The sequence below is a fragment of the Oncorhynchus gorbuscha genome, linkage group LG07, assembly GCF_021184085.1.
Source record: "Oncorhynchus gorbuscha isolate QuinsamMale2020 ecotype Even-year linkage group LG07, OgorEven_v1.0, whole genome shotgun sequence".
Classification (NCBI taxonomy): Eukaryota; Metazoa; Chordata; class Actinopteri; order Salmoniformes; family Salmonidae; genus Oncorhynchus; species Oncorhynchus gorbuscha.
Window position 1 is genome coordinate 43,729,139 of NC_060179.1, and position 26,912 is coordinate 43,756,050.

At 45.9% G+C, this 26,912-nt stretch overlaps 1 protein-coding gene and 1 long non-coding RNA gene across 2 annotated transcripts in view; both read right to left on the reverse strand.

The window, feature by feature from the left end:
• Nucleotides 1-1,368: 1,368 nt before the first annotated feature.
• On the reverse strand, nt 1,369-10,872 carry LOC124039897. The gene is made up of 3 exons (XR_006839639.1): nt 10,633-10,872; nt 2,108-2,195; nt 1,369-1,970 (listed from the first exon to the last, which is right to left on the reverse strand). It is a non-coding gene; the product is annotated as an uncharacterized LOC124039897 (long non-coding RNA).
• A 9,306-nt stretch (nt 10,873-20,178) lies between these two features.
• Nucleotides 20,179-26,912, reverse strand: part of LOC124038998 (SH3 and multiple ankyrin repeat domains protein 1-like) — a 64,011-nt gene continuing 57,277 nt past the window's right edge. Inside the window, 5 exon segments of the mRNA XM_046354893.1 lie at nt 20,179-23,607; nt 23,750-23,969; nt 24,144-24,735; nt 24,839-24,900; nt 24,965-26,911. Of these exon segments, the coding sequence (XP_046210849.1) occupies nt 22,697-23,607; nt 23,750-23,969; nt 24,144-24,735; nt 24,839-24,900; nt 24,965-26,911 (3,732 nt within the window). The 3' untranslated portion in view covers nt 20,179-22,696.

Here is a 26,912-nt window from a genome sequence, read left to right on the forward strand (position 1 = left end):
CCCCAGGTCACAAGGCGATTTATGGCAGATTTAAGATGAACCTCTTCAACCTATGGGGGCGCTGTGTCATTATTGGATAAAAAGACGTGCCCGTTTTAAGCGCAATATTTTGTCATGAAAAGATGCTCGACTATGCATGGAATTGACAGCCTTGGAAAGACAAAACTCTGACGTCTCCAAAACTGCAAAGATATTATCTGTGAGTGCCCCAGAACTAATGCAACAGGCGAAACCAAGATGAAGTTTCATACAGGAAATGCCCCAGATTCTGAAGGCGTTGCGTTCCAATGTCTCCTTATATGGCTGTGAATACGCCAGGAATGAGCCTGCGCTTTCTGTCTATTCCCCGAGGTGTCTGCAGCATTGTGACGTGTTTGTAGGCATATCATTGGAAGATTGACCATAAGAGACTACATTTACCTGGTGTCCCGCCCGGTGTCCTGTGTGTGTAATCTGTAGGTCCATGCGCGTTCCATTTCTTCAGAAGAGAAAGTAAACTACCACGATGGATTTTATCATCGATAGATATGTGAAAAACACCTTGAGGATTGATTCTAAACATCGGTTTGCCATGTTTCTGTCAATATTATGGAGTTAATTTGGAAAAAAGTTCGCGTTTTAATGATTTTTTTTCCCTTAACCAAACGTGATGAACAAAACGGAGCGATTAGTCGACACAAATAATATTTTTTGTAAAAACGGAACATTTGTTATCTAACAGAGTCTCCTCATTGAAAACATCTGAAGTTCTTCAAAGGTAAATTATTTTATTTGAATTATTTTATGGTTTTTGTGGAAAATGTTGTATGCTGAAATAGAGGCATCCCATGCTAGGCTAATACTAATACTGTTACACAAATGCTTGTTTAGCTATGGTTCAAAAGCATATTTTGAAAATCTGAGATGACAGTGTTGTTAACAAAAGGCTAAGCTTGAGAGCAAATAGATTAATTTCATTTCATTTGCGATTTTCATGAATAGTTAACGTTGTGTTACGCTAATGAGCTTGCGGATAGATTTACACAATCCTGGATACAGGTTTTTCTTCGTAGCTAAACGTGACGCAGAAAACGGAGCGATTTGTCCTAAACAAATCATCTTTCAGGAAAAACTGAACATTTGCTATCTGAGAGTCTCCTCATTGAAAACATCCAAAGTTCTTCAAAGGTAAATTATTTTATTTGAATGCTTTTTCTGGTTTTGCTAACGCTAAATGCTATGCTAAATGCTACGTTAGCTATCAATACTGTTACACAAATGCTTGTTTTGCAATGGTTGAGAAGCATATTTTGAAAATCTGAGATGACAGTGTTGTTAACAAAAGGCTAAGCTTGAGAGCAAATAGATTAATTTCATTTCATTTGCGATTTTCATGAACAGTTAACGTTGCGTTATGGTAATGAGCTTGAGGCTGTAGTCACGATACCGGATCCGGGATGGCTCGACGCAAGAAGTTAATTGGTTAAGTTACGGTCAACCCTGTTACCTACTTTGGCATTTATTAGGCACTTACTATAGTATTTTTTGTATTTACCTCTTGAGATGGGAAAACATGTTTTTTTATGAAGTTGAACATGTGTTCTTTGTGCCAGAATGTAAAAATTTGGTGATATAAAATTAGATAATTGAGGGTATCAATCTTTAGATAAAAATGTACATTGCATATTTCAGCATGATGATTATGATAACATTGTGGGCGTTAACATTTCATGTTTATGGTTATTTTGGTAAGATGTCAAAGTCAACTCCAAATTCTAAATGGTTTTTGCACCAAAGTGGATTTGTCAATGAACACATGCACATTTTGTAACACTTGAGGTAACACTTGAGTGTGGGCGTGGCAGGATGACATCATCACTGCACAACAGCCTCAATGTAATTAGCTGGGTAGAAGCCGTCCTTTCCTCCATCCATCATCCCCCTGCACCAGCCCTGGTCATCCTCCTCCTCAACCTTCCGGAACACTTCACCTGGAATAATACAGGTATGGAAACAAACATGATTCAAGATGAGACATTGGACTGGCTAAAGGAACCGTCATCTCTCAATGCTTTTGACATAATGCTGAATTGAACTGTGTTTTGAAGAGATTGTGGTGTCAGGTTACCTGCTTTAAAGGACAGCTCCTCGCTCATTCTTGGTCAGGGAGGTGACCAAGAACCCGATGGTCACTCTGACAGAGCTCTACAGTTCCTCTGTGGAGATGGGAGAACCTTCACCAATCAGGCCTTTATGGTAGAGTGGTCAGACGGAAGTCATTCCTCAGTAAAAGGCACATGACAGCACGCTTGGAGTTTGTCAAAAGACACCTGAAAACTCTCACCTAAAGACTCTCAGATTCTCTTTGGCCTGAATGCCAAGCGTCACGTCTGGAGGAAACCTGGCACCATCCCTACAGTGAAGCATGGTGGTGGCAGCATCATGCTGTGGGGATGTTTTCAGTGTCAGGGACTGGGAGACTAGTCAGGATCAGTTTTTTATATTTAATAAATTAGCTACAATTTCCAAAACTGTTTTTGCTTTGTCATTATGGGGTATTGTGTGTAGATTGATGAGGGGGAAAAAACATTTGATCAATTTTAGAATAAGGCTGTAACCTAACAAAATGTGGAAAAAGTCTAGGGTTCTGCATACTTTTCGAAGGCACTGTATAACACATATTTCAACATAAATTTGGTTAGGTAACACAAAAAGTTACATATCAAATCAAATCAAACTTTATTTGTCACATGCGCCAACCTTACCGTGAAATGCTTACTCACAAGCCCTTAACCAACAGTGCAGTTCAAGAAGAGATAAGAAAATATTTACAATGTTGACTAAAGTAAAAAATAGGTAATCAGTTTTATTTTGTAATGATTGCACGTTAGCCAATAGAACAGATGGCGGTGGGAGTTTACTCGCTCGCCAATTAATTCTCAGAAGGCAGCCCGACCTCTGCCCCCTTTTTCTCCATCTTTTCTTCACGCAAATGACGGTGATTTGGGCCTGTTCCTGGGAAAGCAGTATATCCTTATCATTGGACTCGTTAAAAGAAAAAGCTTCTTCCAGTTCGAGGTCAGTAATCACTGTTCTAATGTCCAGAAGTTATTTTCAGTCATAAGGGACGTAAGCAGCAACATTATGTACAAAATAAGTACAAAAATAAGTTACAAACAACACACAAAAAAATAGCACAGTTGGTTTGGAGCATGTAACACGTCAGCCATCCTCTCCGGCGCCGTCTTAACCAAACATTTTGCAGCTTTAAAAAGAAAATAGCATTTGAACTTTTCAGATTTTTTCTTGTTTTCCCATCTTGTTACGACATCCTAGTTGTGACAAGATAGTAAAACAAGTCCTCACGCACGCACGCACGCACGCACGCACACGCACACACACACACGCGCACACACACACACACACACACACACACACACACACACACACACACACACACACACACACACACACACACACACACACACACACACACACACACACACACACACACACACACACACACACACACACACACACACACACACACACTGCTTACAGTTTATCCTTCTGGATTTTTATTCTTTGGCTTATTTACAGGAGGGACCCATTCCTGATGATATAGATTATTTTATTAGCATCAGTGCTTTCTCCTCATTAACTCTCTCCGTATCATTTCACACAACACATAGTATGTATACAGTAGTAATCAGAGCTCTATATATGGCTGGTAGTAAAAAGCCTATCAACACTAGCAAAATACTTATATAAATGTGATATGTTTTTTTTTTTTACATTGTCATTGTGGTGTATTGTGTGTAGATTTATGAGGAAAAAACAACTTAATACAATTTAGAATAAGGTTGTAACATTTCCAAAATGTGGAAAAGTCAAGGGGTCTGAATACTTTACGAATGCGCTGTAGATAGGGCTGTGGTTGTCATGAACTTTTGTCAGCCGGTTATTGTCATGCAAAAGACTGCGGGTCTCACAGGAATGCGCATTAATCAAGCTACATACAAGTCGCTGATGCGCACCTTTGCAACAGCTACATTTTAGTTTTAGGTTCTAAATAATTGGGTAACAAATGACGGACAACTGTGAAGAGCTCAAACCAAGTTTATTCACCCAAAAGGCCAGACAGCTGAACAGACAAAGACATGTTCACACAAGCACAGGTATTTAACCCTTCCTCCTATTTAAGTCTCCTCCTTACACATCAGAACAGCCAATACACCTCTGTTGCTAGACAGAACTTTAGTGATATCTTCCTCACTTCATCTGACCTGACCTTGGCCCAAATTCCCCACTCCTCCCCAACTCACGGCTGTCCTGTTGACTTGAACCAGACTGTGACCGTTCTCCTTTCCATAGGATCTCTGATGTCTAACAATAACATATTCTGACAGAATGTAAGCATTCTACATTCCCTTCTCTCCCTCAGTGACATGAATAAGAATATTTCATATTTTAAACATTTAGAAGTCTGAACCCATCAAAACAATCGAATAAATCAATTGAATATACACTATCACATTAAATCCATTTAGGCCGGTCTAAATAAACATTCCGATATGAAGAGAATGTTTTTCAGAAGAACAGAATATGAGATGGTCTACTGTATGCTGTCTTGCTATGCTCCGTAGGCTGTAGGCTTGTTTGTTTAGCTGACAAGATCCAACGACATTATTTTATATGACATGATTTTATTGTAGAAGAATATAATTGAACTATAATTGATTAATAAAACAGAAATTATATATTTTTTCTATTCCGGACCAAATGCACATATGAGCATAAACATGATCATTTGAAACAGGTCCTATATGCTAGATTTAGAGTTATTTGAAACAGGTCCTATATGCTAGATTTAGAGTTATTTGAAACAGGTCCTATATGCTAGATTTAGAGTTATTTGAAACAGGTCCTATATGCTAGATTTAGAGTTATTTGAAACAGGTCCTATATGCTAGATTTAGAGTTATTTGAAACAGGTCCTATATGCTAGATTTAGAGTTATTTGAAACAGGTCCTATATGCTAGATTTAGAGTTATTTGAAACAGGTCCTATATGCTAGATTTAGAATTATTTGAAACAGGTCCTATATGCTAGATTTAGAGTTATTTCAAACAGGTCCTATATGCTAGATTTAGAGTTATTTGAAACAGGTCCTATATGCTAGATTTAGAGTTATTTGAAACAGGTCCTATATGCTAGATTTAGAGTTATTTGAAACAGGTCCTATATGCTAGATTTAGAGTTATTTGAAACAGGTCCTATATGCTAGATTTAGAGTTATTTGAAACAGGTCCTATATGCTAGATTTAGAGTTATTTGAAACAGGTCCTATATGCTAGATTTAGAGTTATTTGAAACAGGTCCTATATGCTAGATTTAGAGTTATTTGAAACAGGTCATATATGCTAGATTTCGAGTTATTTGGCAAATTTAGATGTGATATATAAAACGTACAAAGTCTTAGAAATCAAAACATACACTATTTATACAAAAGTATGTGGACCCCCCTTCAAATTAGTGGATTTGGCTATTTCAGCCACACCCGTTGCTGACAGGTGTATAACATCAAGCACAGACAAACATTAGCAGTAGAATGACCTTACGGAAGAGTTCAGTGACTTTCAACGTTGCACCGTCATATGATGTCATCTTTCCAACAAGTCAGTTCGTCACATTGTTGCCCTGGTAAAGTTGCCCTGGTTAACTGTAAGAGCTGTTATTGTGAAGTGTAAATGTCTAGGAGCAACAACAACTGCTGAAGCGCGTAAGAATCATCTGTCCTCGGTTGCAGCACTCACTACTGAGTTCCAAACTGCCTCTGGAAGCAAAATCAGCACAAGGACTGTTCGTCTGGAGCTTCAGGAAATGGGTTTCCATGGCCGAGCAGCTGCACACAAGCCTAAGATCACCATGCGCAATGCCAAGCGTTGGCTGCAGTGGTGTAAAGCTTGCTGCCATTGGACTCTGGAGCAGTGGAAATGTGTTCTCTGGAGTGATGAATCACGCATCATCTTGCAGTCCGACAGATGAATCTGGGTTTGGCGGATGCCAGTAGATTGCTACCTGCCCCAGTGCATAGTACCGACTGTAAAGTTTGGTGGAGGAGGAATAATGGTCTGGGGCTGATTTTCATGGTTCTGGCTAGGTCCATTAGTTCCAGTGAGGAAATCATAATGCGACAGCATACAATTACATTTTAGACGAGTCTGTGCTTCCAACTTTGTGGCAGCAGTTTGCAGAAGGACCTTTCTTCAGCATGACAATACCCCCATGCACAAAGTGAGGTCCATACAGAAATGGTTTGTCAATTGGTGTGGAAGAACTTGACTGGCCTGCACAGAGCCCAGACCTCAACCCCATCGAACACCTTTCGGATGAATTGGGATGAATTGGAATGAATTGGAATGCTAACTGCGAGCCAGGCCTAAACGCCCAATCAAGTCCGAGCAGCGATGTTCCAACATCTTGTGGAAAGCCTTCCCAGGAGGCTGTTATAGCAACAAACGGCAGACCAACTCCATATAAATGCCTATGATTTTGGAATGAGATGTTTGACGAGCAGGTGTCCACATACTTTTGGTCATGTAGTGTAGATAATCCGTTAATGGTAGCCTCAAACTATTGTAAAATGTTATGTTGATCTTTTTATCTGTAACTTCCTCCTCACCATCCAGAAACTCTGCATCCTGTTGTCCTCGGGGGGGTTCTCTGGGGAGCGTCAACATTTTTGGGGACATCATAGAAGAAGAAAGGGAAAGATCATGAACAACCTCCTTACAGTGCTTTCACAGAGATTGCATCATTACATGAAGTATATCAACAGATATATTATTACCCAATTGAAATGTGTCTTAGCTCATAAATCTGAAATGTGCATGCCAGTGACCATGCTTATTTAAATGTTTAACATTTTTGGCTTGATGACATAATTAGTGAAGATTTGTACAGAATTTTCCCAAATTCAACATGATTAAATATGATTAGGAATATACAGAATTTCATTGAAATGGAACAAAAAACATCCAACTCTTACAGTGAGCCTACAGTGCTGGAACCAGCAGCGACTTGATGAAACATTATTAGGGGTTCACAGCGAAACCGTGAAACCTGTTATTCACTGGATTCCAATTATTTTTTTCCTTTACATGGCCAAATAACTCAAGCCTAGATTGGTAACTTTTTTCCCCAATTAGGCACACAGAAACTTTATCTAAAATAATAGCACAGATTGGCCTAAAGGGGGCGATGTTGTAAGCAGTCTGAGTTAAACCCTCATATCCGGTGCTCCGTTTGACATAGAGACTTTAAAATTTGTATGGAGGTGTTTTTTCTCATGTTGAACAAATTTGCCTCAAGGACCAATAACATATACAGTGTAATCGGAAAGTATTCAAACCCCTTCACTTTTTCAACATTTTGGTTCGTTACAGCCTTTATTCATCAGTCTACACACAATACACCATAATAGCAAAGTAAAAACAGGCTTTTCATTTTTTTTGTGCAAATGTACAAAGAAAAAACATTCATATCACATTTATATAGATATTCAGACCCCTTACTCAGTATTTTGTTGAAGCACCTGTGGCAGCGATTACAGCCTCGGGTCTTCTTAGGTATGACGCTACAAGCTTGGCACACCTGTATTTGGGGAGTTTCTCCTGTTCTTCTCTGAAAGTCCTCTCAAGCTCTGTCAGTTTGGATGGAGAGCGTCGCTGCACAGCTATTTTCAGGTCTCTCCAGAGATGTTCTCCTGCTTTGTCTTGGCTGTGTCCTTAGGGTCGTTGTCCTGTTGGAAGGTGAACCTTCAACCCAATCTGAGGTTCTGAGCACTCTGGAGCAGGTTTTCATCGAGGATCTCTCTGTACTTTGCTCCGTTCATCTTTTCCTCGATCCTGACCAGTTTCCCAGTCCCTGCCAAATGAAAAACATCCCCACAGCATGATGCTGCCACCATCATGCTTCACCGTAGAGATGGTGCCAGGTTTCCTCCAGATGTGACACTTGGCATTCAGACCAAAGATAATCTTGTTTCTCATGGTCAGAGAGTCCTTTAGGTGCCTTTTGGAAAACTCCATGCAGGCTGTCATGTGCCTTTTACTGAGGAGTGGCTTCCGTCTGGCCACTACCATGAAGGCCTGATTGGTGGAGTGCTTGCAGAGATGGTTGTCCTTCTGGAAGGTACTCCCATCTCCACAGAGGAACTCTGGAGCTCTACAGAGGAACTCCGAACCATCGGGTTCTTGGTCATCTCCCTGACCAAGGCCCTTCTCTCCACATTGCTCAGTTTGGCTGAGCGGCCAAACCCCTACTCTTTCCAGGGTTTTTCTTCATTTGTACTATTTTCCTTGAAGACTGTTGGAAAAGCATTCCAGATGCCTACCTCATGAAGCTGTTTGAGAGAATGCCAAGAGTGTACAAAGCAAAGTCATCAAGGCAAAGGGTGGCTACTTTGAAGAATCTCAAATATAAAATACATTTTGATTTGATTAACACTGTTCTGGTTACTACATGATTCTCTATGTGTTATTTAATAGTTTTGATGTCTTCACTATTATTTTACAATGGACAAAATAGTAAAAATAAAGAAAAACCCTTGAATAAGTAGGTGTGTCCAAACTTTTGTCTGGTACTGTGTATAAACTCAATACATTAAGTCATGACTTTAAGAATGATTACCTGCTGCATTTAAAGATAACCAACCTACAGCACGAGACTAAACATCACTTGCGTCATCCTTGTGCTATTGAGAGATAAACATGGTAATGCTTTCACTGGTTGAACATAAAGGAAGAGAGTTCCTAAATGATAGAGTGCTTGCTCTGTTATCCAACTGATATGGTGTCTTTTCTGTCATCCTGTGAACCCAATTCATTGCTGCTCGCAGCTATAATTTATACATTACATTGCTGACGTCCATGCTAAATCGGAACCTATCAGGAGTAAGGGGGAGTACCATTCCGAGACTGGAATTCATAGGCTGGAATCTAACAGCAAGAATAGAACACCCCAGCTCCAACATTCTTCCTGCTGCTGTCCAAAAATAATCAGGAGGGAAAGGTCATCTTTCTCTGGCTCTGACTAACGGCCTCCCTATTAGCTGAACCATCTTCTCCTCTCACTTGCAGTATGTCCCTTTAACGTGGAAAACATGACAACAAAGTGCGAGGGGAGAAAGTTTGGGTTTGGAAAACAATGAATAGGCTTACTGTAGTTCTAAGTCAAAGCTTTGTTTCAAATTAACACAAGGTTATGTCAGTATAAGAAGTTTTCTGACCAGTACAAGATAATACTAATTAATACTAATAATAATATTTTTGGGGTGGCAGCGTAGCCTAGTGGTTAGAGCATTGGACTAGTAACTGAAAGGTTGCAAGATCAAATCCCCAATGGTACAAATATGTTGTTCTGCCCCTGGACAAGGCAGTTAACCCACTGTTCCTAGGCCATCATTGAAAATAAGAATTTGTTCTTAACTGATTTTTCTTACAGGCCTATTATTGTCTCCATAAGACATTGGGCACTTTATTTTCAGAGTGATTATTTCCTTTGCGTGAAACCGAATAACCGTACTTCATCACTGGACTAAAGCCGAGAGAAGAGAAGAACCAAGGTTCTGTCTCACTTACAGTCCTCCCCCTTGCTGCTGTGTTTATCTAGCCTGTCCCTCTCTCAGCTGGTCTTGTAAGTCATGACATAACAGTTCAGTAGGCCTACTGTTGATGAATGTCACAGAATTGTTGTTCTGGTTAAAATATAGTCCCACTATATCCACTTTGTTTTATTATATCAGCATGCTGAGGTAAGGTGGGTAGGGGACTAGGTTTTGTTAGTATCAATTGGCTAGTTTTGCTCAGTTTCATAACACTGAACAGTTAGACTATAATTCCAATAAAAATACATTTAAGTTGTGTTAAAGTCATTGAAATAATAAAGTCCTCATTCAAACATGACAAAAATGAAAACTATGTCTGGGAGAAATCATCAGTTACATGTCTCTCTGAATCACTAGTGATTACACTAGTGTGTCCTCCTCCCAGAGCGCTAAGAGAAATCTAATCCAGGCACTTGTCATCAGTTACATCCACTGGCTTCTCGCATCCGCTACAAGACCATGGTGAATCCAGGCTCTGATCAGGCCCTACACCCAAATAAGGGCACTGCGTTCATCCACCTCTGGCCTGCTCGCCTCCCTACCACTGAGGAAGTACAGTTCCCGCTCAGCTCAGTCAAAACTGTTCGCTGCTCTGGCTCCCCAATGGTGGAACAAACTCCCTGATTACTTTAAGGAATACCTAGGATAGGATAAAGTAATCCTTCTCACCCCCTCCCCCCCTTAAAATATTTAGATGCACTATTGTAAAGTGGTTGTTCCACTGGATGTCATAAGGTGAACAATTTTGTTAGTTCTTGGGCCATTCAGACTTTCTCTCTGTCTCTTTTTCTCTCCGTGTCTCTTCCACAAAACATTCTCCTCACTCACTGACACAATTTCCCCTGTAAAGTTACACACACCAGTGTGATCTGAAAGAACGAGTCACCAAGTCAGAGCCAACAAAAGTAAGAAAAAGACAGTGAATTTGCATAAAAATCATACAATGATTGGTAGGCAAGAGGCAAATAAAGATCATTCTTACCTTTCACTCCTCCACTGTTAGCAGTGTTGTTCTATCCTAATACTCATTCCACTCTCGGTCAACTTTCTTGCTGTTTTCTGAAGTCGTTATTCAAGTTTTCCTCTATTCACTCACTCTCTCCCTGTCTTTCATTTTTTCTTCCCGTAGTTTCCTTGAAACTCTGTGTCAGATGATTTGTTTCGTCTACCTCTTCCTGCTCTCTCACTGTCCCTCTCTCTCTCGCTCTCTACAACTGCTACTGTACAGTCCATTACAAAAACAGATAGAAGAAACTTCCTCCTCCCTCCCTCCCTCCCTCCCTCCCTCCCCCTCCCTCCCTCCCTCCCTCCCTCCCTCCCTCCCTCCCTCCCTCCCTCCCTCCCTCCCTCCCTCCCTCCCTCCCTCCCTCCCTCAATAGGGTGCTGAGGAACTAGTGTTGACACGAGTGTATGCAACGTTTATTTCAACCCTCTGCACAGCATTGTGTCAATGTGGCACCGCATCATGTGAGCTTATTAGTGTGTGTGTAGGTAGCGGCCCTGTGACCTGTCACATTCACCCTGGCCACCTTTGAATGCCTGCAGTTGTACAACTGACTGACCCATTCCTTTGCACACTCCATTCTCTGATGTGACGGAATTTGTCAAAACTGCCAAAGAGCATACTCCCAGACCACATAGTGTGCATGCTGCCCTACTGCTTGCGAGCAAAGTGAGGTTTGGGGGTTTCCCTGATGTAGTGGGTCCTGGAAACCAACTGTATCAGAACAAGTGTACAAGTGTACAAGTGTGTCAAGAAATGACTTCTCATTGACCGTTAGCTGGTTTCTCAGTTTTTCTCCTTGACTTCCCACTTCTTAAAGACCCACCTTACCTCCTACAGTGTATGATTACAGCAGATGAATCCAAGTACTTAGTGGCCTCTTTCCCTCATTCGTCCAGATCTGAAGTAATCCTGAACATGAGAACAATATGGTGTAAGGCCGCTGGTGGGCTGGGAGGAGGAGAAGCTGCCAAATGAGTCAATCATAACATAACAAACAGTGAACCTAGCTATCTATCTGTATGTGAACCTACATTTGCAAGAAAAAGTATGTGAGCCCTTTGGAATTACCTGGATTTCTGCACAAATTAGTCATAAAATGTCATGTTTTGTCATTAATTATCATGTCTTGTCCCTGTGCTTCCCCTTCTATTCGTTTCCCTCTGCTGGTCTTATTAGTGTCATGTTTTGTCTTTGATTATCATGCCTTGTCCCTGTTCTTCTCCTTCTATTCGTTTCCCTCTGCTGGTCTTATTAGGTTCTTTCCCTCTTTCTATCCCTCTCTCTCCCCCTCCCTCTCTCACTCTCCCGCTCTCTCTTCTCTCTATCGTTCCGTTCCTGCTCCCAGCTGTTCCTATTCCCCTAATCAATCATTTAGTCTTCCCACACCTGTTCCCGATCCTTTTCCCTGATTAGAGTCCCTATTTCTCTCCTTGTTATTCGTTTCTGCCCTGTCGGTTCCTTGTCTAGAATTCACCGTGCTGTGTTTGTGTATCGCCCTGTCGTGTCGTGTTTTCCTCAGATGCTGCGTGGTGAGCAGGTGTCTGAGTCTGTTTGGTTCAAGTGCCTTCCCGAGGCAACCTGCTGTTCACCTGCTGTTCAAGATCGAGTCTCCAGTTTGTCCTCGTCATTTCGAGTGAAAGTTGTGTTTTTTGATTGTATTTACTTTACTGGATTAAAGACTCTGTTTTCGCCAAGTCGCTTTTGGGTCCTCTTTCACCTGCATTACAGAAGGAACCGACCAAGGAATGGACCCAGCGACTTCAGACGCTCGTTACACTGCCGTCAAGATCCAAGGAGCCATGCTCGGCAGACACGAGCAGGAATTGTCTGCTGCTCGCCATGCCGTGGAGAACCTGGCCGCTCAGGTTTCCGACCTCTCTGGACAGTTCCAGAGTCTTCGTCTCGTGCCACCTGTTACTTCCTGGCCTGCCGAGCCTCCGGAACCTAGGGTTAATAACCCACCTTGCTACTCCGGGCAGCCCACGGAGTGCCGCTCCTTTCTCACCCAGTGTGATATTGTGTTCTCTCTCCAACCCAACACATACTCTAGTGAGAGAGCTCGGGTTGCTTACGTCATTTCACTCCTTACTGGCCGGGCCCGAGAGTGGGGCACAGCTATCTGGGAGGCAAGGGCTGATTGTTCTAACAATTACCAGAACTTTAAAGAGGAGATGATTCGGGTTTTTGACCGTTCAGTTTTTGGTGGGGAGGCTTCTAGGGCCCTGGCTTCCCTATGCCAAGGTGATCGATCCATAACGGATTACTCTATAGAGTTTCGTACTCTTGCTGCCTCTAGTGACTGGAACGAGCCGGCGCTGCTCGCTCGTTTTCTGGAGGGACTCCACACAGTGGTCAAAGATGAGATTCTCTCTCGGGAGGTTCCTTCCAGTGTGGACTCTTTGATTGCTCTCGCCATCCGCATAGAACGACGGGTAGATCTTCGTCACCAGGCTCGTGGAAGAGAGCTCGCATCAACGGTGTTTCCCTGCTCCGCATCGCAACCATCTCCCTCCTCTGGCTCTGAGACTGAGCCCATGCAGCTGGGAGGGATTCGCATCTCGACTAAGGAGAGGGAACGGAGGATCACCAACCGCCTGTGCCTCTATTGCGGATTTGATGGACATTTTGTTAATTCATGTCCAGTAAGAGGCCAGAGCCCATCAGTAAGCGGAGGGCTACTGGTGAGCGCTACTACTCAGGTCTCTTCATCTAGATCCTGTACTACTATGTCGGTCCATCTACGCTGGACCGGTTCGGGTGCTACATGCAGTGCCTTGATTGACTCTGGGGCTGAGGGTTGTTTCATGGACGAAGCATGGGTTCGGAAACATAACATTCCTTTCAGACAGTTAGACAAGCCTACGCCCATGTTTGCCTTAGATGGTAGTCATCTTCCCAGTATCAGATTTGAGACACTACCTTTAACTCTCACAGTATCTGGTAACCACAGTGAGACTATTTCTTTTTTGATTTTTCGTTCACCTTTTACACCTGTTGTTTTGGGTCATCCCTGGCTAGTATGTCATAATCCTTCTATTAATTGGTCTTGTAATTCTATCCTATCCTGGAACGTATCTTGTCATGTGAAGTGCTTAATGTCTGCCATCCCTCCCATTTCTTCTGTCCCCACTTCTCAGGAGGAACCTGGCGATTTGACAGGAGTGCCGGAGGAATATCATGATCTGCGCACGGTCTTCAGTCGGTCCCGAGCCAACTCCCTTCCTCCTCACCGGTCGTATGATTGTAGTATTGATCTCCTTCCGGGGACCACTCCTCCTCGGGGTAGACTATACTCTCTGTCGGCTCCCGAACGTAAGGCTCTCGAGGATTATTTATCTGTGTCTCTTGACGCCGGTACCATAGTGCCTTCTTCCTCTCCGGCCGGGGCGGGGTTCTTTTTGTTAAGAAGAAGGACGGTACTCTGCGCCCCTGCGTGGATTATCGAGGGCTGAATGACATAACGGTTAAGAATCGTTATCCGCTTCCCCTTATGTCATCAGCCTTCGAGATTCTGCAGGGAGCCAGGTGCTTTACTAAGTTGGACCTTCGTAACGCTTACCATCTCGTGCGCATCAGAGAGGGGGACGAGTGGAAAACGGCGTTTAACACTCCGTTAGGGCATTTTGAGTACCGGGTTCTGCCGTTTGGTCTCGCCAATGCGCCAGCTGTTTTTCAGGCATTAGTTAATGATGTTCTGAGAGACATGCTGAACATCTTTGTTTTTGTCTATCTTGACGATATCCTGATTTTTTCACCGTCACTCGAGATTCATGTTCAGCACGTTCGACGTGTTCTACAGCGCCTTTTAGAGAATTGTCTCTACGTAAAGGCTGAGAAGTGCTCTTTTCATGTCTCTTCCGTTACTTTTCTCGGTTCCGTTATTTCCGCTGAAGGCATTCAGATGGATTCCGCTAAGGTCCAAGCTGTCAGTGATTGGCCCGTTCCAAGGTCACGTGTCGAGTTGCAGCGCTTTTTAGGTTTCGCTAATTTCTATCGGCGTTTCATTCGTAATTTCGGTCAAGTTGCTGCCCCTCTCACAGCTCTTACTTCTGTCAAGACGTGTTTTAAGTGGTCCGGTTCCGCCCAGGGAGCTTTTGATCTTCTAAAAGAACGTTTTACGTCCGCTCCTATCCTCGTTACTCCTGACGTCACTAGACAATTCATTGTCGAGGTTGACGCTTCAGAGGTAGGCGTGGGAGCCATTCTATCCCAGCGCTTCCAGTCTGACGATAAGGTTCATCCTTGCGCTTATTTTTCTCATCGCCTGTCGCCATCTGAGCGCAACTATGATGTGGGTAACCGTGAACTGCTCGCCATCCGCTTAGCCCTAGGCGAATGGCGACAGTGGTTGGAGGGGGCGACCGTTCCTTTTGTCGTTTGGACAGACCATAAGAACCTTGAGTACATCCGTTCTGCCAAACGACTTAATGCCCGTCAAGCTCGTTGGGCGTTGTTTTTCGCTCGTTTCGAGTTTGTGATTTCTTACCGTCCGGGTAGCAAGAACACCAAGCCTGATGCCTTATCCCGTCTGTTTAGTTCTTCTGTGGCTTCTACTGATCCCGAGGGGATTCTTCCTTATGGGCGTGTTGTCGGGTTGACAGTCTGGGGAATTGAAAGACAGGTTAAGCAAGCACTCACGCACACTGCGTCGCCGCGCGCTTGTCCTAGTAACCTCCTTTTCGTTCCTGTTTCCACTCGTCTGGCTGTTCTTCAGTGGGCTCACTCTGCCAAGTTAGCTGGTCATCCCGGTGTTCGAGGCACTCTTGCGTCTATTCGCCAGCGCTTTTGGTGGCCGACTCAGGAGCGTGACACGCGCCGTTTCGTGGCTGCTTGTTCGGACTGCGCGCAGACTAAGTCGGGTAACTCTCCTCCTGCCGGTCGTCTCAGACCGCTCCCCATTCCTTCTCGACCATGGTCTCACATCGCCCTAGACTTCATTACCGGTCTGCCTTTGTCTGCGGGGAAGACTGTGATTCTTACGGTTGTCGATAGGTTCTCTAAGGCGGCACATTTCATTCCCCTCGCTAAACTTCCTTCCGCTAAGGAGACGGCACAAATCATTATCGAGAATGTGTTCAGAATTCATGGCCTCCCGTTAGATGCCGTTTCAGACAGAGGCCCGCAATTCACGTCACAGTTTTGGAGGGAGTTCTGTCGTTTGATTGGTGCGTCCGTCAGTCTCTCTTCCGGGTTTCATCCCCAGTCTAACGGTCAAGCAGAGAGGGCCAATCAGACGATTGGTCGCATACTACGCAGCCTTTCTTTCAGAAACCCTGCGTCTTGGGCAGAACAGCTCCCCTGGGCAGAATACGCTCACAACTCGCTTCCTTCGTCTGCTACCGGGTTATCTCCGTTTCAGAGTAGTCTGGGTTACCAGCCTCCTCTGTTCTCATCCCAGCTTGCCGAGTCCAGCGTTCCCTCCGCTCAAGCGTTTGTCCAACGTTGTGAGCGCACCTGGAGGAGGGTGAGGTCTGCACTTTGCCGCTACAGGGCACAGACTGTGAGAGCCGCCAATAAACGCAGGATTAAGAGTCCAAGGTATTGTTGCGGCCAGAGAGTGTGGCTTTCCACTCGCAACCTTCCTCTTACGACAGCTTCTCGTAAGTTGACTCCGCGGTTCATTGGTCCGTTCCGTGTCTCCCAGGTCGTCAATCCTGTCGCTGTGCGACTGCTTCTTCCGCGACATCTTCGTCGCGTCCATCCTGTCTTCCATGTCTCCTGTGTCAAGCCCTTTCTTCGCACCCCCGTTCGTCTTCCCTCCCCCCTCCCGTCCTTGTCGAGAGCGCACCTATTTACAAGGTACGTAAGATCATGGACATGCGTTCTCGGGGACGGGGTCACCAATACTTAGTGGATTGGGAGGGTTACGGTCCTGAGGAGAGGAGTTGGGTTCCGTCTCGGGACGTGCTGGACCGTTCGCTTATTGATGATTTCCTCCGTTGCCGCCAGGGTTCCTCCTCGAGTGCGCCAGGAGGCGCTTGGTGAGTGGGGGTACTGTCATGTTTTGTCATTAATTATCATGTCTTGTCCCTGTGCTTCCCCTTCTATTCGTTTCCCTCTGCTGGTCTTATTAGGTTCTTTCCCTCTTTCTATCCCTCTCTCTCCCCCTCCCTCTCTCACTCTCTCGCTCTCTCTTCTCTCTATCGTTCCGTTCCTGCTCCCAGCTGTTCCTATTCCCCTAATCAATCATTTAGTCTTCCCACACCTGTTCCCGATCCTTTTCCCTGATTAGAGTCCCTATTTCTCTCCTTGTTTTCCGTTCCTGCCCCGTCGGATCCTTATCTATAATTCACCGTGCTGTGTCTATGTTTTGCCCTGTCGTGTCGTGTTTCCCTCAGATGCTGCGTGGTGAGCAGGTGTCTGAGTCTGCTAGGTTCAAGTGCCTTCCCGAGGCAACCTGCAGTTCTCGATCAAGTCTCCAGTCTGTTCTCGTCTTTACGAGTAGTATTATGCTTTTTGTTTTGTAAAGTTTCTTACTGGATTAAAAACTCTGTTTTCGCCAAGTCGCTTTTGGGTCCTCATTCACCTGCATAACATAACATTTGATTTGATCTTCATCTTAATCACAACAATAGACGAACATAGCGTGCTTAAACTAATAACACACAAATTATTGTATTTGTCTTGTCTATATTGAATACATCATTTAAACATTCACAGTGTAGGTTGGAAAAAGTATGTGAACCCCTAGGCTAATGACTTTTCCAAAAGCTAATTGGAGTCAGGAGTCAGCTAACCTGGAGTCCAATCAATGAGATGAGATTGGAGATGTTGGTTAGACCTGCCCTGCCCTATAAAAAACACTCACAAAATTTGATTTTGCTATTCACAAGAAGCATTGCCTGATGTGTCAATGCTCACATTGCCTTGAACAAAAGAGATCTCAGAAGACCTAAGATTAAGAATTGTTGACTTGCATAAAGCTGGAAAGGGTTACAAAAGTATCTCTAAAAGCCATGATGTTCATTAGTCCACGATAAGACAAATTGTCTATAAATGCAGAATGTTCAGCACTGTTGCTACTCTCCCTAAAAGTTACTGTCCTGAAAAGATGAGAGAGCACAGCGCTGAATGTTCAATCAAGAATCCTAGAGTGTCAGCTAAAGACTTACAGAAATCTCTGGAACATGCTAACATCTCTGTTGACGAGTCTATGATATGTAAAACACTTAACAAGAATGGTGTTCATGGAGGACACCACGGAAGAAGCCAATTTGATCTGATGTCCAAAAAAAAACATTGATGCACATCTGAAGTTCATAAAAGAGCACCTGGATGTTCCACAGCACTTCTGGCAAAATTCTGTGGACAGATTAAACCAAATTTGGAAGGAACACACAACACTAGGTGTGGAGAAAAAAAGGCACAGCACACCAACATCAAAACCTCATCCCAACAGTAAAGTATGGTGGAGGGAGCATCATGGGCCTGGACAGCTTGCTATCATCGACGGAAAAATGAATTCCCATGTTTACCAAGACATTTTGCAGGAGAATGTAAGGCTGTCTGTCCGTCAATTGAAGCTCAACAGAAGTAAGGTGATGCAACAGGACAACGACCCAGAACCCAGAAGTAAATCAACAACAGAATGGCTTCAACAGAAGAAAATATGCCTTCTGGAGTTGCCCAGTGCTGACCTCAACCCGATGTAAAATGCTGTGTCTTGATCTCGAGAGCGGTTCACACCAGACATCCCAAGAATATTGCTGAACTGAAACAGTTTTGTAAAGATCTTTGATTCTTTGATTCAGAGAGGGAAAAAATATCCAAACAGTTCAATAGTTTATTCAGCATTTATTTCAACACCTTAATTATAACTCTTATCATATTTTATCAGTATATTTCTGTATTTCATTTTAAACAAAACTTCGTAAATACATCTTATTTCTGCATACATTTGCTCATACTGTATATATTCATCATAATCATATGTTTATATTACTAGTCCTAAAATACTCTTTAAATCATAGAACATAATGCTTTCTACACTACCGCTCAATCATTTCCATCAGAAGGTTCTTGAATGGCAACAACCTTAAAGAATGTGTGTTGTTGTGCATTAGTCTCACAGGAATAATAGAGTAGGTAGTTGTCAGACTAGTAGAGCAGTATAGAAAGCATGTACCGGAAATAATAAATAAAGAGAACGAAAGAAAACAAGTAGCTTCAAAACTTTTCTCACACTATCTGGAAGACAGAGATTCTGTAGTGTTTAAAATGTTTACATATACCTAACCATTGATATAATAATTATTGTTAAATTATACTATAATTTATGTTATTATTGTCATTATCATAATCAATATATTATATAGGCCAGGGATGGGCAATCTGCGGGCAGCCACCTTTTACAGGGCGCGGATCAATACAAAAAAAATATATAAATAATGATATATATATATATATATATATATATATATATATATATATATATATATATATATACATACATACATACACACACCAGTCAAACGTTTAGACACACCTACTCATTCAAGGGTTTTTCTACATTGTAGAATAATAGTGAAGACATCAAAACTATGAAATAACACATACGGAATCATGTAGTATCCAGAAAAGTGTTAATCAAATCAAATTAGATTTGAGATTCTTCAAAGTAGCCGTCCTTTGCCTTGATGACAGCTTTGCACACTCTCAGAATTCTCTCAACCAGCTTCAGGAGGTAGTCACCTGGAATGCATTTCAATTAACAGGTGTGCCTTGTTACAAGTTCATTTGTGGAATTTCTTTCCTTCTTAATGTGTTTGAGCCAATCAGTTGTGTTGTGACAAGGTAGGGATGGTATACAGAAGACAGGCCTATTTGGTAAAAGATAAAGTCCATATGATGGCAAGAACAGCTCAAATAAGCAAAGAGAAACGATAGTACATCATTACTTTAAGACATGAAGGTTAGTCAATCCGGAACAATCCAAGAACTTTGAACATTTCTTCAAGTGCAGTCGCAAAAACCACCAAGCCCTATAATGCAACTGGCTCTAATGTGGACCGTCACAGGAAAGGAAGACCCAGAGTTACCTCTGCTGCAGAAGGTTACCAGCCTCAGAAATTGCAGCCCAAATAAATGCTTCACATACTTCAAGTAACCGACACATCTCAACATCAACTGTTCAGAGGAGACTGTGTGAATCAGGCCTTCATGGTTGAATTGCTGCAAAGAAACCACTACTAAAGGAAACCAATAAGAGGAAGAGACTTGCCTGGGCCAAGAAACGAGCAATGGACATTAGACCTTTGGAAATCTGTGCTTAGTCCAAATTTGAGATTTTTGTTTCCAACCGGCATGTCTTTGTGAGACGCAGAGTAGGTGAACGGATGATCTCCACATGTGGGGTTCCCACCGTGAAGCATGGAGGAGGAGGTGTGATGGTGTGGGGGTGCTTTGCTGATGACACTGTCAATGATTTATTTAGAATTCAAGGCACACTTAACCAGCATAGCTACCACAGCATTCTGCAGCGATACACCATTGGTTTACGTTTTGATGTCTTCACTATTATTCTACAATGTAGAAAATAGTTTTTCAAAAAAGAAGAAAAACCCATGAATGAGTAAGTGTGTCCAAACTTTTGACTGGCACTGTATATATCTAAAATTAAAATTAAAATTAAAATAATTGGGGGGGACTGAGTTAGGGTTTTGCTTTTGGTAGGTCAGTCACTGACAGTCACTCAATTAGCCCTTTGTCAGCTAAATTGTTTTAGATTGGTAAGTTAGTCCAGCCAGATATCTAAACTTGTGGTAATAATGTTTGAATTACTGATTTTCTATTGATTTTCTTAGTTACTCTCACACAGATATTATATTAAAAACTGCAACATTTCCTTCCACCCTATGGCAAAATGAGTAGAATTGCATGAAATGTGTTATACAATTGCTACATTTTCTCTCCACCCCATCATGGCCGAATGTGTAGAATTGCAGCAAACTTGTCACTTAGGTCCCAAAAAGGCTAGGGATAGCTCTGACTGCATGTGTAGGTATGGATGTGGGTACGCAGACCCGTAAGCCACTGCAGCCCCTCATGATGAGTTCAGATTTTGTGGCCCCCACCCCCATCAAAGTTGCCCATCACTGATATAGACCTATAAATTATGTGTAAAAAGTTTTTGTGTATTCCTCACCTTACAATGCATTTCACCGAAGGCAATAGCAAATAGGTATCTAAAAGAGCCTGTGTATTTGTGTGTGTGTGTGTGTGTGTGTGTGTGCGTGCGTGCGTGCGTGCGTGCGCGCGTGTGCGCGTGTGTGTTTGTGTGTGTGTGTCTTTTTCTGAAATATGTGGATCTGAGAAAGTTTCCAGATTTCGAAGAGAAGTTTATGAAATAGGGCAAAGTTAGGATTGTCAACCGGTGCAAAATATACATCTCTACGTTTTCAAATGTTTGGACAACGGGCCCGTTGAGTTTCGGAGAAGGCATAAGAGAGAGGGGCAGAGGGTGGGTAAAGGATCATGGGTAACAAGGCAGGCTGACGAACAGATCTTCGTACGCGTACAAACACTCAGAGGAAAAAGGCCAAGGTAGCCAGACACCATAAAGACTGACAGACACACGGTATAAGCCCTTTTTGATTGTTGCACCTGTGTGTGTGTGTGAATACGAGACAAAAGACACTCACATCCCCTGGACATGTGCTCTGCTCGTAAACATCAACGTCAACATCATGAATGACCGGTAAGCTGTGTAATGTAAAATGACTTGAGTTCATAGCGAACTCTCAAACATGGCTGTGGACACCTTATAGCCGTGTCTCAGGGGGAAAAAAACCCAGATTTTACTCCCCTTTGCCTCTCTCTGACATACTCCAGCCAGCCTTTGTAAAGATAATAACCATGATAATAATTACGTCATTTTATGACTATATGTTTTGTATATTTTAGAATATTTCTCATTAAACACACATTTGAATGATTACATATGAATAACACCCTGACCTATTTGAAATGAATGATTGCAATCAGCACTTGGTACAAAACCAATGAATGTATCTTTCCATATTATGACCATATTCTGAAGTTTATACATTCCAACCATAGCTTCCAATCCCATGATGCAATACGCGTAAAGTCAATGTGTGCGCATGAACCTCAGGACAAGTTTGAATATGGCCCTCACTGTTTATTAGAGGAACTTCACCACCACCTTTAGTATATCCATGGGCTTACCCTCTCTTTATGGGTAGCAGCACTCCAATCTCAAGATTCTTGTTAGCATTTCTCCTTTTACTGTAACTCAGGCAGCAAATGGAGTGTGAGAATCACCAGTCAAATGTGTGTGTGTCCATGTGTGAATTAAAAGCCTATTCATCAGTAGTTGTACAGTGTGTGTCAATAGTATAGTTTTAGACATGAGTGTGTGTCGTAAGTGTTTCTACCTTCTTTTGACCAACACGTGTAATCAATGTTCATCTCAAGAAAGATTCCAAACAATTGTATTCCACTCATACCAAATCTCTCTTGGCGTGTTTAAGCCTTGTCCATCACGATCGCTTCCTGTCTGAGGTCCAACTCAGTCTGTTTGTGTCCAATGGTCTTCTTTAGCTTTCATCTCAGTCAGTTTGTTTCTCTGTCTTTCTCTGAGCTCTGAGTCACCTCATCTTTCACTCTCTCAGTCTGTGGCACAGGGGAGGGGCTAGGCTCATGCATGGGAGAGAAGAGCCTGAGGAAAGAGGGAGGAGGGTAAATCAAGAAATAAGAATGAATGGAAAATGAATAAGGAGTGAAAGTAGTAAATTAAATATGGGAGAGAAAGAGAGAAGAGAGAGAGAGAGAGAGAGAGAGAGAGAGAGAGAGAGAGAGAGAGAGAGAGAGAGAGAGAGATGGAATAACGTATCAAATTAACAAAGGCTTTATGCTAAAAGGGAAGGGGATGGAATCATCTGGCTCGCAGGGAAGGAAAGAGGCACTTGTCTTTCCTTCTCCATCCTTTCCTTCTTTTTCTCTCTCTGTATTTCCACTCGCCACTTGGCTGACATGTAGCCTCTGTCTGTGTGTTGACTCTGTCCATGCCGCTCCTTCCTCACCTGTCAGTCAGTGTCTTCAGCGCTCTTTCGATGTTCATGCGGTGGCCGACGCGCGTCACCCCCAGGTCCAGGAAGTCGTCCTTGGTGAGGGAGGGCAGGTGGGAGCCGTCAATCTCGTTGTCCAGAAAGCGCTCCCGGTGCTCCCCCAGGTTTAGGTAGGCCAGCCAGTCGGCCACGTCCCACCTAGTCCAGTAGGACAGGGGCTTGATGGTAAAGGGTTTGGCTGGGGGAGGAGGGGTGTGGTGGGGATAGCTGAGGCAGGACGGAGAGGGGGGCATGTGCATGGAGGGCGAGGAGGCGCCGGAGAGGAACTGGGTGGGTGAAAGGGAGCGGGAGACCAGGAGGGCACTGGGAGGTTGTGGGGATGTGGGGAAGAGAGGCGGTGTGGAGGGGTTGTAAGAGTCTCCTAGGGTGTGGCTTGGGGATGAAGGGGTGAGGGGTGAGGGGAAATCAAAGGGGGTGTTGTAGACATGGGTGCTGGGGAGGATGGGGAGGGAGGAGGGTCTGGGAGGGGCGGGGCTGGGGCGGTCTGTGGAGTATATGAGGGGGCTGGGGGCGCGCCGGCGTGACACAGACGACCTCAGCTCTGGACCAGGGGTACACTGGAAGTCAAAAATCTTGGCTCCACGATACTTAGTGCGGTGTTTGGGTGACGTGGGATAGGGTGAGTAGGTGGGGGAGAGAGGAGGGTGAGAGAAGTGAGAGGGGGAGGTGGGTATCTGGGGAGAGGGAGAGCGGGTCCAGTTGGGCTGTAGCGTGGGCTGGTGGGAGGGCGAGCCGGAGGGGGTGGCGGTGAGATTGGGGGTGAGGATTGGCGGGCGATGCTGCGGGGAGGAGGTGGGTAAGGGGGAAGTGGAGCGGGTTGTGGGGGGGGCTCTGAAACGAGGCGGAGAAATCCCCAGAATATCTAAAAGATAAGGAAAGTAAAAGGGGTTACTGTGCTCAGTACACAATGCCGTGGAGCCACTTAGTAAAACAGTTAGAATTGACTAAACCTCAGCAGCCTCACCTGTGCATTGTGGGTGACCTCATACTAATGGGACTCTGACCTCGCATCTCAGACTGACCCCAGTCGTCTGTGCTCTTACTGCTCATCTGCTGAAGCTTGGAGCTCAGCTCGTTGATGATGCTGGCCTTCATCCCCGAGAGTGGCGAGTGCAGCCTGCGCCCCTCAATAGACATCCCGTCCCTCTGGGCCTCACCTCGCTCCAGGCCCTGTCCCGGGTCGACCCCCTCGGTTGAACCCCTTGGCTCCAAGGTGTTGGGTCGCTCCAGACAGGCAGCCAGGGTGGAACCGAAGCCGTCCTCCATCTTGGGTCGACTCTGTCTACGTTGTTTCCTCTCGTCCGCTGCTCCTCCCTCTCCTCTCCTGGCCTCCTCCTCTGGGTTAGCCTGTCTCTGGGGGTGTGGTGGGGTGTTCTGGTAGGGCGGGTTGGTGCTCACCTGTCGATGTAATGCTTCCCTTGTGCCCTTGATACCGCCCTCTTTGTACTGCATCGTCTTTGGATACACGGTTGGTTTGGTCGTGTGTTTGGTGGGGTGTGTTTCAAACTCTTGCCCGCCTGAGTAGGTCATATAAGGATCTGGGTGCTCGCCACCCCATCCGTCCCCTTCTACTCCTCCTCCTCCTCCTCTCTCACCTGTCAGTTCACTCACTCCCAGTATTTCCAGGTGCTGGTCGCCGCTGTTGTGGCTGTCCAGCTCCTCGATCCCAGAGTCCACCACCGTCTCTGTCTGCCAGTCTCCAGTCTTCATCATGGAGGGGTGGTGGTCTCCTGCCTTGCTTGCAGTGTTGATGGCGGTTCTGGGGGCTTTCAGAGACGCGTTGAAGTCTGACGACACCACAGAGGCTGTGGTAGCAGTGGCGGCGGCGGTCATGGTCGTTGTTGTGGCGTAGGTCATAGTTGTAGTGAGGGTGGCCGGGCCGCGGTACTGTGCTGAGGTCATTTGGGGAGCAGGGGCACCCATATTAGCGGGGTTAACTGGTACGGTGGGGTCACTGAAGAAGGGGTGTGTATGCGACATGGGCTGGGGTCTGTGGAGTGAGGGTGCAGGTGCGGGTAAAATGGAGGTGGCTGTAGTGGTGGAGGAAGGGGGGGAATATCTGGGGTGAGGGAAGGGAGGGAGATAGACCTGACTGGGTGAGGTTGGCCACCTCGCTGTCGTAGGATGTGAGGCTGGAGGCGGCAGAGTCCCCGGCCTGGGGGGAGGGGAGGGGGGCGTTGGAGGGGAAGCCTCCTGGTGGAGGTACTTTAGGAGAGGGGAGGGGGGGTGGTGGGGGTGGCATGGCGGAAGAGACGTGTTGAGCTGAGTGTTGATGCTGTTGAGGGTACCCCCTCTGCATTTCTCGCTGGCCTTGGCCGTTGGCGAACTGCAAGGGAGGGGGGCAGGGGGTCAACAAAGACAAACTCATCGTCCAAATCTATCGAGGGTGCAGGCGGGGGAAGAACCATGAGCCCCAGTCCCCCTCCAACTCCTCCCTCTCCCCCACCTTCATGTGGGTGTGTTGGGGCTGCGGTGAGGGTGTACTGGGGGATGTAGCTAGCGTTTGCACTGCTCTCCATCTGCAGGAACGAGGGTCTGCGGGGTGCAGGCTGAGGCGGCGGGCCGGGCGGCTGCATGGGTGGGCCAGGTGGCTCCCTGTCTCTTGGACTCTGTTGGTAATATTGGGTCTGGTACTGATTGGTTCTGTCCTCTGAAAACCGAACTCTGAGGCCCTCTCTGGCTCCACCCGCCTGGTCCCTCTCCACTCTCTCTGCTCCCCCTCCCAAACGTAATATCCTGGGTGACTGTGGGCGGTTCAGTGAGGCGTGTGAGGTGGTGGTGGTGGATGTGGAAAACAGGGATGGCGTGGGAGACGGGAGAGATGTAGGGAACACCCCGACGCTGGACATCTGCCGGCCAAAGTGCCGCTCCTCCCGTCGGGTCCTCCGGTCGTCCTTGAGGGCCCTCTCTCGTGCAGCCAGCGCCAGGCCCAGGGGGGACGAGGGGTCCAGGACTTTCCCAGTTAGAGGGTGGATGAAGGTGGTGGCTGGAGTGCCTGGGCCGTAGTTGGAGGGAGCGGACTTGGGCTGGCCATCCTGGCCCATCACAGGGGAGTGGTACTCAGGTAGCCCAAAGGCGGGGGGCATACTGCTGGCGTAGTGGATGTAATTGTCCCTAGAGAACATGCCCTCGTCAATCGACTTGGAAGGGCGGAGGCGGGGGGTGGGGACATCGATCCCCATCCCCTGTAGGGGCTGGGTCCATACCCCTCCACCTCCCCCCGCCTCCCCTTGGACATCCTCTTCAGAGGAGAGAAAGAAGGAAGCACTCTTCCTCCTCATGTCACGGAAACGTTCCCGGTCCCGGCGCGCTGCCCCGACGAAGGCCCCCCCGAACTGGGTGGTGAAGTCCAGGTTCTCCAGGTTAGGGGGCAGCTGGGGGGCGACAGTCGAAGGGGTCATGGGGGAGGAGACAGGGGGCTGGGGTGGTGAGGGGGCCACGGTGGAAGGCGGGCCGGGGGTGGTGGAGGTGTCGGGAGAGGCAGGGGGGGAGGTAGGGTCGTCTATGTCGGGAGGCGGTTGCTCGGCATCCATGCTGCTGCCCTGGCTGCTGCGGCCACTGCCACTGCTGGTGGATGGAGCCTTGACGATGATGGTGGGGATGGGGATGGAGCTCTTCTCTTTGGCCCCGGAGCTTTTACCCCCTTGGCCTTGCCCCCCTCTGTGGTGCCTGCCGAGCCCACCTTCCACTGTGGGCTGCTTCACGAGAGGGCCCCTCCCGCCCTTCCTGACTCCCCCGCCCCTGCTTGCCCCGCCGATCCTCTCGAGGGCCGCCACTTGCTGTTGCTGGGGCTGCTGTTGCTGCTGGGGTTGCTGTTGAGTTGTGGGAGCTGCACTTGTAGGTGGAGTAGCACTACTGTAGCCCCTCCTCAATGCCCCCATTTTTCCTCCTCCTCTCCTCGTCCCCTCCGTGGGATCCCCTGTGTCTTGTCCTACTCCTCTCTGGAGGGTGGTGGTCATGCCGTGCTGTTGACTGTCCCAACCTGCCTGGGCATCATGCGCTGCTTGTTGTTGGGTGGAGAGGGCCTGGTAGTGGGCCTGGGCCTGGGAGGACAGTGGCTGGGGGACAGACTGCTCCCCCCCTCCGGGCAGTGTGGGGTCCAGCAGACAAGGGGGGTTCTGGGGCGGATGTGCTGGGGGGAGGGGGGATGTCCTCCGACAGGCTACG